The sequence below is a fragment of the Cornus florida genome, unplaced genomic scaffold (assembly GCF_030987335.1).
Source record: "Cornus florida cultivar Cherokee Brave unplaced genomic scaffold, ASM3098733v1 CherokeeBrave_3.0.0_Hap2_Chr04, whole genome shotgun sequence".
Taxonomy (NCBI): Eukaryota; Viridiplantae; Streptophyta; class Magnoliopsida; order Cornales; family Cornaceae; genus Cornus; species Cornus florida.
In genome coordinates, this window is record NW_026775574.1 from 24,628,370 (window position 1) to 24,646,421 (window position 18,052).

The window sequence follows — 18,052 nt, forward strand, 5'->3', positions numbered from 1 at the left end:
TTTGGTTTTGACAAATGGACCAATTAAATATGGACCTAATGTTTAATTAAGTTGTTTAATTAGCCGAGCTTGGTCTACTTAAATTATTTAATTTGCCCAGCCCAGATGGTTAAATAAACAGATAATTATTTCTAATAAAATATATTGGAATAATTATTTTTAAGGATAATTATCATGATATAACTGGCCCGGCCTAGTTATAATTTTATCCTTATCAGGAGATGACACGTGTCATCATCCTATCAACCCAAGAAGCTTATAAATAGAGGCCTGGAGGATGAAGGAAGGGACACAAAATTGAGAGTTTAGAAATCCAGAGACTCAAAAATTCAGAAGGTCCAAAAATTGAGGGAATCAGAAATCCAGAGGACAAACCTGAAGGTGAAAGAACACCAAGCACATCTAAAGTCATGCCGTTCTTCACCGAATTAAACAAATCCTTTCTGAAGACGACGAACAACAAGCACATCAAATCGTGTCGTTCTTTATCCAAATTCTATGGTGATCAACAACAAGCACAGCCAAAGACGTGCCGTTCTTTATCCAAATTCTACGGTAATTCAAGATCAAGCTCGTGCAGCCCTTGGATCCAACCAACCAAAAAGGAGATCGAATCAGAGGACCTTATTCTTTGGAATATTATTACAGAGGATTGTACTCCATCTTTATAAATAAATAAAATATTCTATTTGCTCCCATATTTTGTCTTTATTTGTAGAGAACAAAATTTGTGTGTACAGATTGATCGTGAGAGCTTTGCGATCGATTGAATAGGTAGGAAAACCTTCATTTTGAGATGAAAACACAACCAATCCAAGCAAGTTTTAATGATGAAAACAACAAGAATGAATGAGACTCGAGGAAGAACAGTTTAATATTCCTAGTTGACGTGATTGCATCACTAAATCTCTTCATAGATAGGATCTAGCAAGAGTGTAGAATTGGTTAAAACTTTGCTTTATAAAACTTTCTCAAAACAACTAAATAAGCATTCAAAGAATAGATAACACAAGGTTTACAAGGAAACCCTTTTAACTGGGGAAAACCTTAGTTCTTGGCCTTAGCCAATAAGCAATCCACTACTAGCTGTATGTATCTTGTTACACACTTAGCTGTCTCATTCCCTGCACACACCCAGGCACAAGAATAGACATTAGTTTTCACAACCAATACACACACTAGTACACCACAATGCATACAAGCACTCCCCTTGTCCTAAGCGACCATGCTTGGACCAAATGAGCTCTCATAGCTCACCACACACACCATTACAGATGTAGATTAAGTCAAGAAGGTCTTTACAACAATAAGAATAAGCTGGGCAACTTTGAAATCCAATATACTGCCTCAGAACCACAATCTGCAACACTTAGGGTTTAAGAGGTAAAATTGGAAATTCCTCTCGAGATCAATTCACCAGCACCTTACGTAGTCTTCTTTCACTGTTGTACTCATGTTCATAGCTTTGCATAATCAAACATAGTATGAGTATATCAAAAATTTCAGAGCACAAAACAGCTTCAGCACAAAATAGCATTGGCACAAAACAGCTTTAGCACAAAATAGCTTCAGCACAGAATAGCTTTAGCACAAAATAGCTTCGGCGCATAATAGATTCAGCACAAAATAGCATTGGCAAAGAATAGATTCAGCACAAAATAGCTTCCGCCTTAGGGTTTGAATACTCAAAATCAAAGCATACCATATTTATGTCTCAAGCTTAACTTTAACAATCTTAATTCATCAAAATATACTTGGTAGTAGCATAAATCATCATGAAATAGCTAAGTATGATCAAACAGCACTTGAATCCAAGATTAATTCAGAAAAACAAGCTTAACTAGTGACCACACTGTCCAAATTCATTTTCAGCATATTCTCAACACAAACACAGTTTGAGAAAGTGTAAAAAGATGAATTATACAAATGTCAACCTTCAGAATAGACCATAATAGCTTGAAATACAAAATCACTACCTAATCTAGCTCTTGCAGCGGTAAATCTGACAACAACCTTATCTCAACAATTGGTATACACCCTAGAGTTGATTTAATGAGTTTTTCTTGCATGGATCATCATCAAACAACAGAGAAAAACTTGCTTGACATAATATACTCGAGGGTTCTCAACAACAGCTCAATGTGCAATGTATATTCAAAAGGCTTGAACCTTAAAAATCATTATAACATCACATTTATAGTGACACTGAATTACACACGGCCTCACACACCAAGGATATACACCTGTCACCTCTAGCCAATGATTGAGAGAGCATATTTTAGATATTTTCAGAGCAATGCACCAATGTAGGCCTGCCACCTCAACTAATTTGTCACTATTCTCACCAGCTACAGCAGGTTACAAGTTTGAGTACTGAATTCCAATTCTATCCAAACTTAGCCTCTAAGTAATGTAATATTCTTGCATATACCAACTCTCTAGGACCACTGAGATGTGTCACATTCTTGAGCATAGCCGGAAAAGACCTTACTACCCTCAAAACAGATTTAACTATACTCAGCACTGTGACAGACCTAAGGCTGTATTCTTCAAAATGCAGGTCTAATCAAAACACTCCAGTGCAATGCAGGTACTTGAGCATACGTATATATATGAAATATAATTGAGAAATTACCATAGTACCCCTGTGAGCACCTGTAGCTAAAACTGAATTGCTAAACCTTCACTGTCATAGTGATTTTGATCAAAACAGGCTGAACCATTGCTATGCACTATTACAGACCCGTGAGTACAATGTAATACAAGGTAGTAAATGACAATACAATCCTTGGACCTTATTTTAACACACAATGTAGATAGAAATCATACTTGAAGCCACTGAAACCACAGTTTTTGACATTAAAATGCAAGCATTCCTTAAGATAACTTAGGACCAACAATCTCCCCCTTTTGCCTTTAATTTCAAAAACCAATTAACCTTGAAATAAGATATTGAGAATGAGAACTTTCAAAGACTCAATAAATTAGAACAACCTAAATATAAAAAGAATAGCTTCAAGCTATCCTTATTTCAGTTAATTTCTCCCCCTTTTTTACATTGAAGGTCAAAAGGTGAGTAGGACCAACAATATAAGTTCAGAAGGGAGGAGGAACAACCCTGAGAAGATCTCGAAGGGTTGAAAATCTCTGAGGAAGAAGAGGTTTGGTCATTATATCTGCAAGTTAATCTTTAGTTGGCAAGTAAATAATATCAATAAGGCCTTTTTGGAAAGTGATACCTGATATCAATGTGTTTGCTTTTCTAGTGTAGTGTGGGATTTTTGCTGATAGCAATAGCACTTTGGTTGTCATAGAAAAGCTTTGGAGGTCCTAAAAATTGAAGGCCAAGGTCTGAGAGTGTATTTTTCACCCAAAGTAGTTGAGTGCCAGCTTGTGAGGCAGCTATATACTTAGCTTCAGTGGTTGAGAGAGAGACAGTGTATTGCTTTTTACTTAGCCAAGAAACTACATTGGAACCAAGAACATAATGGCAACCAGAGGTACTTTTTCTATTAGGTAAAAATCCACCCCAATCAGTATCTAAGAAGGCTGCAATAAACATTTAGGGTGAGAAAGTGTAGTATAGACCATATGAAATGGTGCCCTTGACATATTTGAGAATTTTTTTTTGCAGCTTGAAGTTGAGAAACCTTTGGATTACTTTAAAATCTGGCCACTAAACCCACTGAATACATTATATCAGGCCTTGAAGCAGTAAGATACAGCAAACTACCAATGATGGACCTGTAAAGTGTTGAAGGAATAACTTCAGTGGTGCATTCCGATAAGAGTTTGGTATTAGGACATAGTGGTGTTGAGACAGTCTTACAATCATCCATTTCTGAACTTTTTAAGTAGCTCAGAGGCATACGTTTTGCTGAGAGATGAAGATTCCAGTGGATGTTTGAGTAATTTATAGGCTTAAAAAAGTATCTGAGAGTCCCCAAGAGTGACATTTCAAATCTTGTCTTCATGAGATTAGCAAGTTCTGAAGCTAATGAGATGTCTGAGCCACAAAACATGATATCGTCAACATAAATTTGTAGAATTAGAAACTGTTCTTGATGAGTTTTTACATAAATAGTATTATTAACCTTGCCTCTGTGAAATCCTTGTTCAAGTAAGAACTGATGTAGCTTCTCATACCAGGCTCTAGGAGCTTATTTGAGACCATACAAAGCCTTACTTACTTTGTAAACATGAGAGGGAAACTCTGAATCTTCAAAGCCTTTCGGTTATTCCAAGTAGACTTCTTCATTTAGATCTCTATTAAGAAAAGTAGACTTGACATCCATTTGGTATACTTTGACTTGTTTGTGACAGGCAAAAGATAAAAGCATTATAATGGATTCCATTCTTGCAACTGGATTAAAAGTTTTATCATAATCAATACCAGCCTGCTGAGAGTAACCTTTACACACCAGTCTTGCCTTGTTTCTGATAATTGATCCCTTTTCATCCATCTTGTTTTTGTAAATCCACTTTGAACCTATCACATTCTTGTCTTCAGGTCTGGGAACAAGTGTCTAGGTATCATTCTTGTGAATTTGATCAAGTTCCTCTTGCATGGCAGCTAACCAGTCTTTACTTTTCTGAGCTTCAAAATAGGACTTTGGTTCAATGGATAACAGCATAGCAAAGTGACTGTATTCTTCACCATCTTCAGCTTCTAAATCATTTAGCTTCTTTTTGTTTCTTGTTTAAACTCCAACTTGAGGTGAACCAATGATGTTTTCAGCTTGAACCTGCTTCTGCAACACTAAAGAACTGAGGAACTGGTTTCATTTGAACTAAAAGAATTGTCATAGCCTTCAAGAGGTGTGGACTTAGGATTCTCATCAAACTTCACATGAATTGACTCAACCACCTTTGAAGACCTTAGATTGTAACACCTGTAAGCTTTGCTTTTTGTAGAGTATCCTAAGAATATGCATTCATCTGCCTTTGAATCAAACTTGCCCGAACTATCAATGTGATTCAATATATAGCATTTGCTGCCAAATATTTTGAAGTAATGAATAGTTATAGGTCTTCTATACTATAATTCGTAAGGTGTTTTGGTTGAATTAGGTTTGAGAAGAACCCTATTTATGATGTGCACAGCAGTACTCATAGCTTCAGCCCAAAAACCCTTTGCTAGACCTTTTTCTAAAAGCATTGTTCTACCCATTTCTTGAACTGTCCTGTTCTTCCTTTCTACAACCCCATTCTGTTGAGGAGTAGCTATAGTTGAGAATTCCTTCTTAATACCCTTGTCATCACAATAATGCTTAAACTCTTTCATGATGAATTTAGAGCCAAAGTCAGACCTAAGTCTCTTCACAGTGCAGCTTCTTTCACTTTCAACAAGATTGACAAACTTAATGAAATGTGTAATGGCCTTAGATTTTTCTTTCAAAAAGTAAACCCACACCATTATACTAAAATCATCAATAAGAAACATGAAGTACTTACTCCCACTAATGCTAGTAGTTCTAGTAGGACCACAGAGATCCATGTGTATCAGGTCAAGTGCTCTTGAGGTGTTGATTTCTTTTGAAGGAAATGAAACTTTGGTTTGTTTTCCTTGTTGACAGGCCTTGCAAAGATGTTCATCTTTAAACTTGAGTTCAGGAAGTCCTTTGACAGCTTTTAGCTTCAAAATCTTGGATAAATTTTTTGAATGAAGATGTCCTAGTCTCTTCTGCCATAGATTAGCTTCATCACAGGTTGTCAAGTTGCATTGAGTAGCTTAGAATTCTTCAATGATAGTATAAACATTTCCTGATGATGTACATGCTGAGAAGAGAACCTGTTTTGATTTAAGATCAACCACATTGCACTTTTCTTTGTCGAAACACATAGTCCTCCTGCTATCACATAACTGACTTACACTAAGAAGGTTGTGTTTGAGTCCTTCAATAAGTAAGACTTCTTGAATCTCAAGCAATTCTTTAGACTTGCTCATAGTACTTATACCAGCAATTTTTGCTTTTTGATTGTCTCCAAAGATCACATCTCCACCATCAAATTTTTTCAGAGTGATAAATTTGGAGGCATCACCTGTTATATGTCTTGAGCAGCTATTGTCAATATACCATCTGTCCACTTTGTTACAAGCCTTGAAGGCTGTATACATAAGTAAATTCACTGAGTTTAACTTCTTGGGAATCTACATCATCATGGATTTCACAATAGAATCTTTGTTCTTGACCTTCTGAAATTGAGATATATCAGACTTCTTCATATACATTTTGGTTACTTTGAAGTTCCTTATAGATATTGTAACAAAATCATTTCTGTTTAGTCTTGAGGAGTTGAAATTGTTGTCAAGCAAATCAAATTTTGATCTCAAGGGTTTTATAACAGGATACCTTGCATACACTTCACCAGTTGTGGCTTTGACAAATACAGAGTGAGTTTGATTGACCTTTGTGGCTGAATCACACACATAACCAATTTTAGTCTTCCCAATTTGCTTTGTGGATTGCTTCCAGATCTCAGCCATCTCTAGGGATCTTTTTTAAAAAATGAGAGACAGTTCTTCTTTACACTTCTTGGTAGACCACCGAGTGTTGACTTAAGATTTCAATAGGCTTTGAAAAATAAGAGAAACTGAACACAGCATTGACAGTTTAAGTTTAAAGTGTTTAGTGAGAACTTGTTTGGGCTTTAACAATTCTGAATTGAGCCTTTTTATTTGAGACTTCTGTTGATTACACTTCATAGCAAGCCTTTCACATTCTTTAAGAAGTTCCTCAATCTCAGTGTCACTATCTTCTTCAACTTGAACTGGAATTTGTGGTGCTTCAAGAATAGCCATACAGAGACATTCATCTTCTTGTGTTTCCTCAGGTTTATCTTCTTCAGGAGCTGCATCCTGGTCTGAGATAAGTGTTTTTCTACCAAACCTTCCTTTATAGTTTCCTCCCTTATTCTTCTTTTGAATTTGCCCCTTTGAGTTAGGACAATTAGATACAACATGACCAAGTTTACCACAACCATAACAAGTTAACTTTTGTATCTGATTCTTCTTTTTAAACCTGAACTTTCTGAATTTCTTAGCAAGGTAGGCTACCTCATCTTCTTAAGATCATCTTCAGACTTTGTTTCAGTTTCTTTAACAACTTCCTTTGCTTTAAGAACAACTTCTCTTCTATGAACAGTTGGAACACTAATTCTCATTTCATAGGCAGTGAGAGTGGTTTGAAGCTCATCAATCTTCACCTGAGAAAGATCTTTGTCTTCGAAAATTGTCACTTTAGGATTGAATCTAGAAGTGAGTGACCTTAGTGTCTTCTTACAAACATCAACATCCTTAATATCTTCACCAAAAGCTCTCATATTGTTGACAAGGTCATTAATCCTGAACATGTACTCAGCAATAGTTTTTCTTTCTTCCATCTTACAGACCTCATACTGAACTTTGAATAGCTGTATCTTGTTCTCCTTAATAACCTTATTTCCTTCATGAGCTGCCTAAAGAGAATCCCACATTTCCTTGGCTATTTTACAATTTTTAACCCTGGTAAATTCTTGTTGCCTCAAGGCATAAAAGATAACATATTTGGCCTTACCATCATTAGCCACAGCCAATTTATCTTCAGCAGAGGGGTTATCAGGATTAAGAATCACAACACCATGTATGGCAGCATACCAAACATCATAGGACTGAGACATTAAGAAGGTTCCATTCTAGTTTTCTAATAATCATAGTTTGAACCTTCAAACCCTGGAGCTTTATTGGTAACTTGACCTCATCCATTGCTGGAATCAACTGCAGGCTTATTAGAACCTCACAATGCAAATAACAACTCTGATACCAATTTTTGAACCAAGAGGGGGGGGTGAATTGGTTTTTGCTTTATAAAACTTTCTCAAACAACTAAACAAGTATTCAAAGAATAGATAACAAAAGGTTTACATGAAAACCCTCTTAACTAGGGAAAACCTTGGTTTTTGGCCTTAGCCAATAAACAATCCACAACTAGATGTATGTATCTTGTTACACACTCAGCTGTCTCATTCTCTGCATACACCCAGGTACAAGAATAGACATTAGTTTTCACAACCAATACACAGACTACTACATCACAGTGCATACAAGCACTCCCCCTATCCTAAGCAACTATGCTTGGACCAAATGAGCTCTCATAGCTCACCACACACACCATTACAGATGTAGATTAATTTAAGAAGGTCTTTACAACAATAAGAATAAGCTAGACAACTTTGAAATCCAATATACTGCCTCAGAAACACAATCTGCAACACTTATGGTTTGAGGGGTAAAATTAGAAATTCCTCTCGAGATCAATTCACCAGCACCTTAGCCAGTCTTTTTTCATTGTTGTACTCATGTTCATAACTTTGCATAATCAAACACAACATGTGTATATCACAAATTTCAAAGTACAAAACAGCTTCAGCATAAAATAGCTTCAGCACAGAATAGCTTTGGTGTGTGCCGTGCCAATGCACCAAATTGCATGCAAAAGTGTGTAGTGTGGCTATGTTTAAATTTATAAAATGCCACTACTACCTCTAACTAGTAATATAGCTAGCGTGAGTAGGGATCATCCTAAGGGAAAAAGAGCAACATTGATATGGAAATAATGTTGGATTAGTAGGTCGAGTGATCAAAAGATGGTTTGATTGATTAATTAAACTACAATTTAAACTTAATGAAAATAATGTAAAGCAACAAAAGTAAGTAAGGTGTAGAGAATAAGAGAGAGGAGTCTTGGGTCATAGAGTTCACTACTAAGCACCACCTGGTGTGGTGTCGTTGCGTGTGTGCACCAAAATTGCAATAAAAAGTGTGGCCAAATTTAAATTTATAAAGTGCCACTACTACCTCTAACTACTAATATAGCTAGGGTGAGCAGGGATTGTCCCAAGGGATTAGGTGCGTGTTTGAAATGGAAACAAGGTCGGATTAGTAGGTCGAGTGATCAAAAGATGGTTTGATTGGTTAATTAAACTACAATGTAAATAAATTCAATACAAGGCAACTAAAATAAAATAAAGGGTAGTCCACAAGAAAGAGAGATCTTGGGATGTAGAGGTCACCACTAAATATCACCATTCTAGATACTCAATGTGTAATGAATTAGGGGAAATATGTGTTGCAATACAAAGAGGTGTGACTGATTGAATCAACAAGCATGGATGACTAATTAAGTATATATTGTCTAAACAACCAGGTGAATAGCACAATATATCAAACTAAGCCATTATTCCTTCCTTTAAGCTCACAATCAACACACTAACAAGTTAGAGAATTATATTACTTGCATTTATAAGTATGGAACATCAAACAACAAGCATGAATTGTCCTCACATCTAAGAAAGTAAAGCAACTACACTACATCTAAGCTAAGGACATGAAAATTAAACTAATTAAGCTAAGGTAGAGGCATAATCCATCAAGAAATGAGTATGAACCATCAAAAAATCACAAGAGTATTCTATTTAAGGACTATGCCATGACAATCTCTAGATTCATAGCATCAATAGACATAGACATGCATCAATATCACAAAACCAAAAGATAAACACATGAACATCTATTCTAACATACATAGACATATGGATAGAATAAAATGATCAATTGGAAGTATTAATCAACACAAATCATGGTAAAAATAAGATTCGTATATAAATCAAATGTTAAGACAAGATTACAACACAAATCCCCTCAAAAAACAAAACATCAAGGTCTAGAAGGCATGCTTTGGGCTAAATCTAGCCCTAAGAAGAGTTTAGCCACTCATTGATGTAGTCATCCAACCCTCAAGGGCCATCTCCATGGTAGGAATGATCTTTTTCTTGATGGAAACCCTAGAAGAATGGAAGAACTCCCAAATAGTGTATGTCTCTCTAATCTCTAGCCTTCTCTCCAAGATAGTATATGATGATACGATATGAGATATATTGAGATTTGATGTAAAAATGGCTCAAAATCCTTATATAGGTAGCTTAAATGTCACACCCAACGGTCAGGTCTCGTGCATAAGGGTCCTCTCAATGATTGCACCACGAGCCATCTTTTAATGAGCTGGACTTTGTTTTATTTCGGACTTGAAGAGGTTTGATCGATCGAATTCAGATGAGATCGATCAAACTCTGGCCAGATCAATCTAAGTAAGGCCAGATCGATCAATCCTTGGCGGCACCTTTTTGGAATAAGACAAATTTGAAATATTTTAGGAAAAAGACAAAAAGTGGTAGGTGGGGATAAGATCAAGGAAGTTCGATTAATTTGAAGAAAGTTGGATTGATCGAAGATGAAAATTCTTAAGGATAAGGACAAAGGGTTTTGATCTATCTTGGCAGGGCTAGATCGATCACTGTGAGATCGATCGAAAATATGTCTGAACGATCGAAGCTTGCTGCTTTCCACCACTTTGCTTCCACTTTGCTCCTTTCTTCCATTTAACTTGAGATTGCTTCTTTTATGCTCTAATTTGGCTGAATTGACTTATTTTGGGGATAAGTGCCAGAAAAGGGCAATAACATGAAATTAGTCTAAAACAGGAAAATAAGATAGATAAAGGTCCTAGAATACTTGAGCTTAAGAGGTTTAAATACATACTTTTCAATGCTCATCACCACCTTCCTAGACATTCAATTTTTAATTGATTAAGGGGAAATTATGTTGCAAATGAGAATGTGTGCCATTGATTGAAATATTAGCATAGATGGCCAAGTAAGCATACATTGTCTAGCCTTCATCATTCCATAAGCCCACAATCAATGCACATCATTAAATTAGGGAAATATACTACTTGCATTCATAAGGATGGAACATCAAACAACAAACATGGATTATTCTCACATCTAAGAAAGTAAAGCAACTACACTACATCTAAGCTAAGAACATGAAAATTAAACTAATTAAACTAAGGTAGAGGCACAATCCATCAAGAAATGAGTATGAACCGTCAAACAAATCACAAGAGTATTCAATTTAAGCACTATGCCTTGACAATTTCTAAATTTATAGCATCAATATACATAGACATGCATTAATATCACAAAACCAAGAGATAAACACATGGACATCTATTCTAGCATACATAGACATATAGATAGAATGAAAAGATCAATTGGAAGTATTAATCAACATAAATCATGGTAAAAATAAGATTCATATATAAATCAAATGTCAAGACAAGATTACAACATAAATCCCCTCAAAATACAAAGCATCAAGGTCTAGAAGGCATACTTATGGCTAACTCTAGCCCCAAGAAGATGTTTAGCCACTCATTGATGTAGTCATCCAACCTTCGAGGGCCATCTCCATGGTAGGAATGATCTTCTTCTTGATGGAAACCTTAGAAGAATGGAAGAACTCCCAAATAGTGTATGTCTCTCTAATCTTTAGCCTCCTCTTCAAGATAGTATATTATGATATGATACGAGATATATTGAGATTTGATGTAAAAATAGCTCAAAATCCTTCTATAGGTAGCTCAAATGTCACACCCAATGGTCAAGTCTCGTGCACTAGGGTTCTCTCAATAATTGTACCACGAGCCATCTTTTAATGAGCTGGACTCTGTTTTATTTCGGATTTAAGAAGGTTCGATCGATCGAATTCAGATGAGATTGATCGAACTCTGGCCAGATTAATCTAAGTAAGGGCAGATCGATCAATCCCTGGCAGCGCCTTTTTGGAATAAGACAAATCTGAGATATTTTTGGGATATTTTGGGAAAAAGACAAAAATGGTAGGTAGGGATAAGATCAAGGAAGTTCGATTGATCTGAAGAAAGTTGGATCGATCGAAGATGGAAATTCTTGAGGATAAGGACAAGGGGTTTTGATCCATCTTGGCAGGGCTAGATCGATCATTGTGAGATCGATCGAAAATATGTCTGATCGATCGAAGCTTGCTGCTTTCCACCACTTTGCTTCCACTTTGCTTCATTCTTCCATTTAGCTTGAGATTGCTTCTTTTATACTCTAATTTGGCTGAATTGACTTATTTTGGGGATAAGCGCCAGAAAAGGGCAATAACATGAAATTAGTTTAAAATGGAAAAATAAGATAGATAAAGGTCCTAGAATACTCGAGCTTAAGAGGTTTAAATGCGCACTTTTCAGTGCTCATCACCACCTTCCTAAACATTCAATTTTTGATTGATTAAGGGGAAATTGTGTTGCAAATGAGAATGTATGCCATTGATTGAAATACTAGATTGTATGGCCGAGTAAGCATACTTTGTCTAGCCAATCTAGTGAATAGCACAACATATCAAATTAAGCTATTAATCCTTCCATAAGTAAACAATCAATGCACATCATCAAATTAGATAAATATACTACTTGCATTCATAACCATGGAACATCAAACAACAAGAATGGATTGTCCACCTATCTAAGCAAGTAAGGCAATTACACTACAACTAAGCTAGTGACATGAAAATTAAACTAATTAAACTAAGGTTGTGGCACAATCCATCAAGAAATAAGTATGAACCATCAAATAAACCTCAAGAGTATTCCATTTAAGCACTATGCCTTGACCATCACTAGATTCATAATATCAACATACATACACGTGCATCAATGTAATAAAATCTAGACATAAACACATAAACATCCATTCTAACATATATAGATATATGAATAGAATTAAATGATCAATTGGAAGTATTAAACTATATAAATCATGGTAGAAACAAGATTTATATATATATCAAAGGTTAAAACAAGAATTACAACACTAATCCCTATTAATTACAATCCATCAAAGTCTAGGAGACATGCTTAAGGCTAGCTCTAACCCCAAGAAGATGTTTAGCCACTCATTGATGTTGTCATCCAACCCTCAAGGGCTATCTCCATGCTAGAAATGATCTTCTTCCTCCTTGGTGAAAACCCTAAAAGAGAGGAAAAACTTACCCAATTTGTGTATTCTCTCTCTAATCTCTAGCCAAGTCTCTATAATCTAACCAATCTCCTTACACAAAATAGCCAAAATCCTTATATAGGTAGCTCAAATGTAACACCCAATGGTTAGACTTCGTGCACTAGGACCTCTCAATAATTGCACCAGGAGTATACATTTAATTTGGCTTGAAACCAACTTTTCACGCAACTCAAGGCAGTTCAATCATTCTCAAGGTTGTTTCAATCGATCGAATCTTGGTGGCGCCTTTTTGGAATAAAGGCAAGGCTGAGATATTTTTGGGAAGATGACAAAAGTGGTTGGTGAGGATAAGATTAAAGATGTTCGATCGATCGAAGAAATGTTGGATCGATTAAAGAAGGTATTTTACTGAGGATAAAGATAAAAGGTTCGATCCATCTTGGCATTGTTGGAACAATCACTATATGATCGATCTGAGCTTTGTTCGATCGATCGAAGAGTGTTTCCTTTCACTAACTTTCTTCCATTTTGCTCCTTTCTTCCATTGAGCTTGAGATTGTATCTTTTATGCTCTAATTCAGTTGTATTAACTTATTTTGGGGATAAGTGCCTGAAAAAGGAAATAACATGAAATTAGACTAAAACTAAAAAATAAGATAGGATAAGGTACTAGAACGTTCAAGCTTAAGGGGTTTAAATGCACACTTTTCAGCACTCATCACACTCCTAAACTTAAATATTGCTAGTCCCTAGCAATGAACTGCATCGTAAAGGAATGAAATGAACAACTAAACAACTATGAACTAGAAAGCAATAAATGGAAAATGCCACTTTCCTAAGGAACACGATTGCATTTAGCGCATGCAATAAGCCTTTTAAACCCCTAGGTTACCCCTAGTGGACCAGTGAAGTCTCGTGAAGGTTTTCAGAAATAATACCCATAAACATTAAGCTCATTCTCACAAAAGAGGCACCAATATCACACACAAATATTGGGAGAAAACTACCTCAAGTATGTAATTTTTCAACCATTTCTAAGCAATCTCCTAAAATTTCAATATCAAGCAAACATATATGGTCCTCCACACATTAAGAAAATGATCATGCAAATTACAACAACTCTAGAATCCTTTTTAAGTGAACTGACATCAAATATGTTACTATCTAAGCCAACTAAAGAAATGATCACATCCTTACCCTCAAACTAGCATACAAATTCAGTACCGATCATCAAGACAAAAAATGAACATTTTATTAACGCTTTATTGATCTAGGTGCGCTTATTCTTTTCACTCAATTTATTTATTTATTATTTTTTATTTTTTATCCTAAGGATCAAAGATGGAAGCATAATGCAATGTGTTGATCTATTAAGCTTTCTAGCGATCTATGAGGTCGAGCGTTAGGTCAATGACTCCAAAACCGGACGGCTTTAGGGCATTAGGTGTTAAAACACCCCTAAGGACTTACAAGCTCAAATCAAAATAACCTCCATCTAATTATTTCTCACTTCTCACTTTTTGGGAGAAGTCCTCACTTTTTTATTTGATTTTACAATAACATTTTTTTTCTTCAAGTTATTAACCTAGAGTTTGGGCCCTCTACCTTTCGGCGAGAGAAATTATGTGCTTGATGAGGCTAGAATCCCAGCTACTTAGTGAAAGGGTTTGTTATCCATCTTTATCAAGAATGAAAGCTTTGAATGCACTACTAGTTCAATTCGGATATTACTAAATCAATAATCAACAAAGCATATACCCCATAAATGAATGCTAGTGTGCACTTGTGCTAGTGTAGAATCCTAGAGTGAATCTCTAAACAATCACAAAATTCAGCTGATGTGGACCACAAATGCAAGCATGATATCAATCTTTCAAAAAATTTACTCCTAAATGGCATCTACAAGGCATAAAAGGAGTATTGGACTCTCAAGTCAAAGAATTTTTAAATTTTAAGCAATACAGTCCTCTAAAGATCAAAATCATAGCTGGTCATGGACCAATCATAGAAAATCCCTCAAATACACAAGTCATACTCAAAATGTTGAATTAAAAATAAACACTGAAAAGAACACACATTACTCCCCCCCCCCCAAACTTAAATGGCACAGTGTTCTCAATGTGCAAAGAGAATAACAGAAAGAGGAAAGAGTATACCAGAGCAGATATGGAAAAGAATGGCCGGGACATAAGTATCTGAAGTGGGTGGTACAACCCCCCCAAACTTAGAATTAACTGTGGTCTTGAAAAGATAGCACTGGGATAAAATTTCATCAGATAACAAAGGGGATAATAATGGTGTACAGTGGACATGCAAGTGTAAGTGGGATAGTAAATGAAAATAGAGAGAGATAAGGATGGTCCTGAAAAAATATGGGCTGCAGTCTCTCACTGAAGTCACTGAGATGCACCTAATAGTGGAGTTAATCAACAATAGATATATCAATATAATAATCTGACATCCAAAATACTGTGCATAAAATAAAGTAAAATAAAAACAATATATGATACATCATAGTGTATGAGCCAACAGATTGGCGGCAAAAATATAATAAAAGTATCATAGTATTAGTCACAGAAAAGATATATGTGATGATAAAGTGAGAGAGAGAGGTCAGGTAGATGAAATTGGTTTGGTAGGCCGTGAACCTTGGATATCTCTGGAAATGCCCTACAGTGCAATCAGCACAGCAACAAGGAGAGTAGTTACGTCGGTGCTGCAAAAGGCCACATCTGCTCAGAGAGAGACTATTGCATCCTTCAAGGTCTGGATATGCTCCCCCAGGTTGGGTGTCTGCACTGGAGCGTCAGGAATGGTGGGATCGGGAAATAGATGCACATCCTGACTCTTCTCCTACGAATGAAGTGGCTGGAAGCTGATGTGGTGACCCTGCGGGAAGCTGATGTGGTGACCCTGTTGGAAGCTCCTACTCTAGGTCAATGTCCATAAATGCACCCTCAGCCGCAGGTGCTGCTGCCTCTGCCTCCTCTACCGCTAGGACTGCCTCCTCCTCTAATCTCCTAATAAGAGCATTATAACTCTAATTCCAACCCTTCTTGCCATAGTGGCATGCCTCTGTCTCAGGATGCTCCTATCGATGGAAAGAATAGTGCTGGTCCCAGAGGATCTGAGTGATCAAGTGCACAAAGGGGAGGTACTTAGCCCGCTTGGGCTTTTTCTTGCTGACGAAGGAATCGTAGAACTTCATTATGATAGTCCAATAGAGGGCAAGGATTGAGAACCAATGATCTGTGTAGAAAACATATAGGGCTGCTAGAAAGTCTGTCCTCCTCTGAATCTTGTGCCCCACTATTTCGGTATAAGACCGAATCAAAGAACCATAGGTTGTCGGGCAGGTAGATCCTAATAGCAAATGTGTCGCTGGCACTAATAGGGCCATTAAGGGCTGTGGCCATGGCTGAATAAGGTGGCCGCTGGAGAACTGAATAATCAAAGCCATCTCTCAACTGTAATGCCGATGGGATGGCCATCTATAGTGGTTCGCAACTCCGCCAGGTTACTCAGGGCCGGCTGGAGGTTCTGGTAGAATAGCCGGAAGAGCCTCGGGTAAACCAGATTGGCCACAGGGGCCAGAATAGGTTAAATCTTGCACCAGTAGATCTCATCATAGGCCCATTGGGTCGTGGCTGACCGAGCAAAGCAAGTCTTATCAAATACAAACTCGTGCGTCACAGAAAGGCGCAAAAATCTGGGCTCAACCCGGTTACGAGTCATGCCGGTGGTGGTGCCAAAATAGCAGAAGGAGGTGGTATGTGCTCGACCTCCTGAGCTGATAAAGTTGAAGAGGCAGCTGCAGAAGAAGAGGAGCGCTCAGCCTCCTGAGCAGGAGCTGGCTCCTCTACCCGCTGTCGGACTCGTCGGTCATATGTCAGGTTCGCCATGGTCTTGTACAGAGTCATGGTCTGCAAAAAGAAAGAAACACTTGCAAATAAAGTCAATAACAGGAAATAATATTTGAAATATAGAATTGAAAGCACAATAGCTAGAAACATGCTTGTCAGATGAAGATAGACAACTCAGAAGGTATGCACATGAACCTATCAATGCAAGTGATAATGCAGCCAAGTATAAGCATTGAATGGTTAAAAATATGAAACATGCTAAACATGATAAGTATGGAATGCAACCAATGTGGAAAACACAGGCATTGGGTATAATTATAATAGCATGAACACAAATGAGGGTGCAAGGGCATCAATATGCAAAGTAGTAAAGTTCGATCGATCATATAAAAAAAATTGGATCGATCTAAGTTGGATCGATCATGAGATGGGTTGGATCGATCTAAGTATAATTGATCTGAACTTAGGTTCAATCGATCGAACCTATGGAAAAACATGAATAGTCACGGATCCGTGATGTGGACAACACAGGGGCATCCAAATGGTCTCTTGACCCCCTCTACACCTCAACAATTCACAAAGGTCACTTAAATCAGCACGTGACCCCCGTAATCAAGTTTAGATACAAAATATATACAAATATATATATATATATATATATATATATACATATAAACATTCTTCAAAGCTTCAAAAATGGTAATAAATCAATAGTAGCTCTAGATCTAGACACGGTAACATGGAAATTACTAGATGAAGTTCAAAAATTGAAAACCAAAACCAAAAATTTACCAAAAACGAGGGAGAAAAGTGGACTGAGAGAGAGAAGATGAGATCAACTGCAAAGGTGGAAGTTTTGAAGCTTTGAAACTCGCCGGAGGTTCGCCAGAGATGGGAAGATGAAAGAATGTTGCTGGGAGAGAGAGAGAGAGAGGAAGCTTTTAGATCGATATAGAAATTGATCTAAATGACCCTTGGGTCATTTTAAAAGAACGATGTAGAGTGATTCGATTGATCGAAAATGGATCGACTATGAAGATGAATGGATCGATCGAACCCACAAGATGACAAAATATTTTTGAATTTTTGAATTTTTGGAAAATTTAAAATATTTTTGGATTTTTGAAAAATATTTAATTTTTTTTTTTTTGAAACATATTTTTGGATTTTTGAAATATGGAATTGAAAAAGTCAAAGTTAAATGGGAGAACACAGATCGATCATCTATTGAACGATCAAACCTCGATCGATCCAATAGGTAAAAACCTACAGGGATCTTTAAACGATACACAGAGAGGTATTTTTCAAAGTTTCAAAAAAATTGTAAG

At 36.6% G+C, this 18,052-nt stretch overlaps 1 protein-coding gene across 1 annotated transcript; it reads right to left on the minus strand.

Moving 5' to 3' along the window:
• Positions 1–3,662: 3,662 nt before the first annotated feature.
• On the minus strand, positions 3,663–5,284 carry LOC132304848 (uncharacterized mitochondrial protein AtMg00810-like). Its single transcript, XM_059802556.1, has 2 exons — positions 5,110–5,284; positions 3,663–4,006 (listed from the first exon to the last, which is right to left on the minus strand). Exons 1-2 carry the CDS (start codon positions 5,282–5,284, stop codon positions 3,663–3,665), a joined length of 519 nt encoding a protein of 172 aa, XP_059658539.1.
• Positions 5,285–18,052: the final 12,768 nt, after the last annotated feature.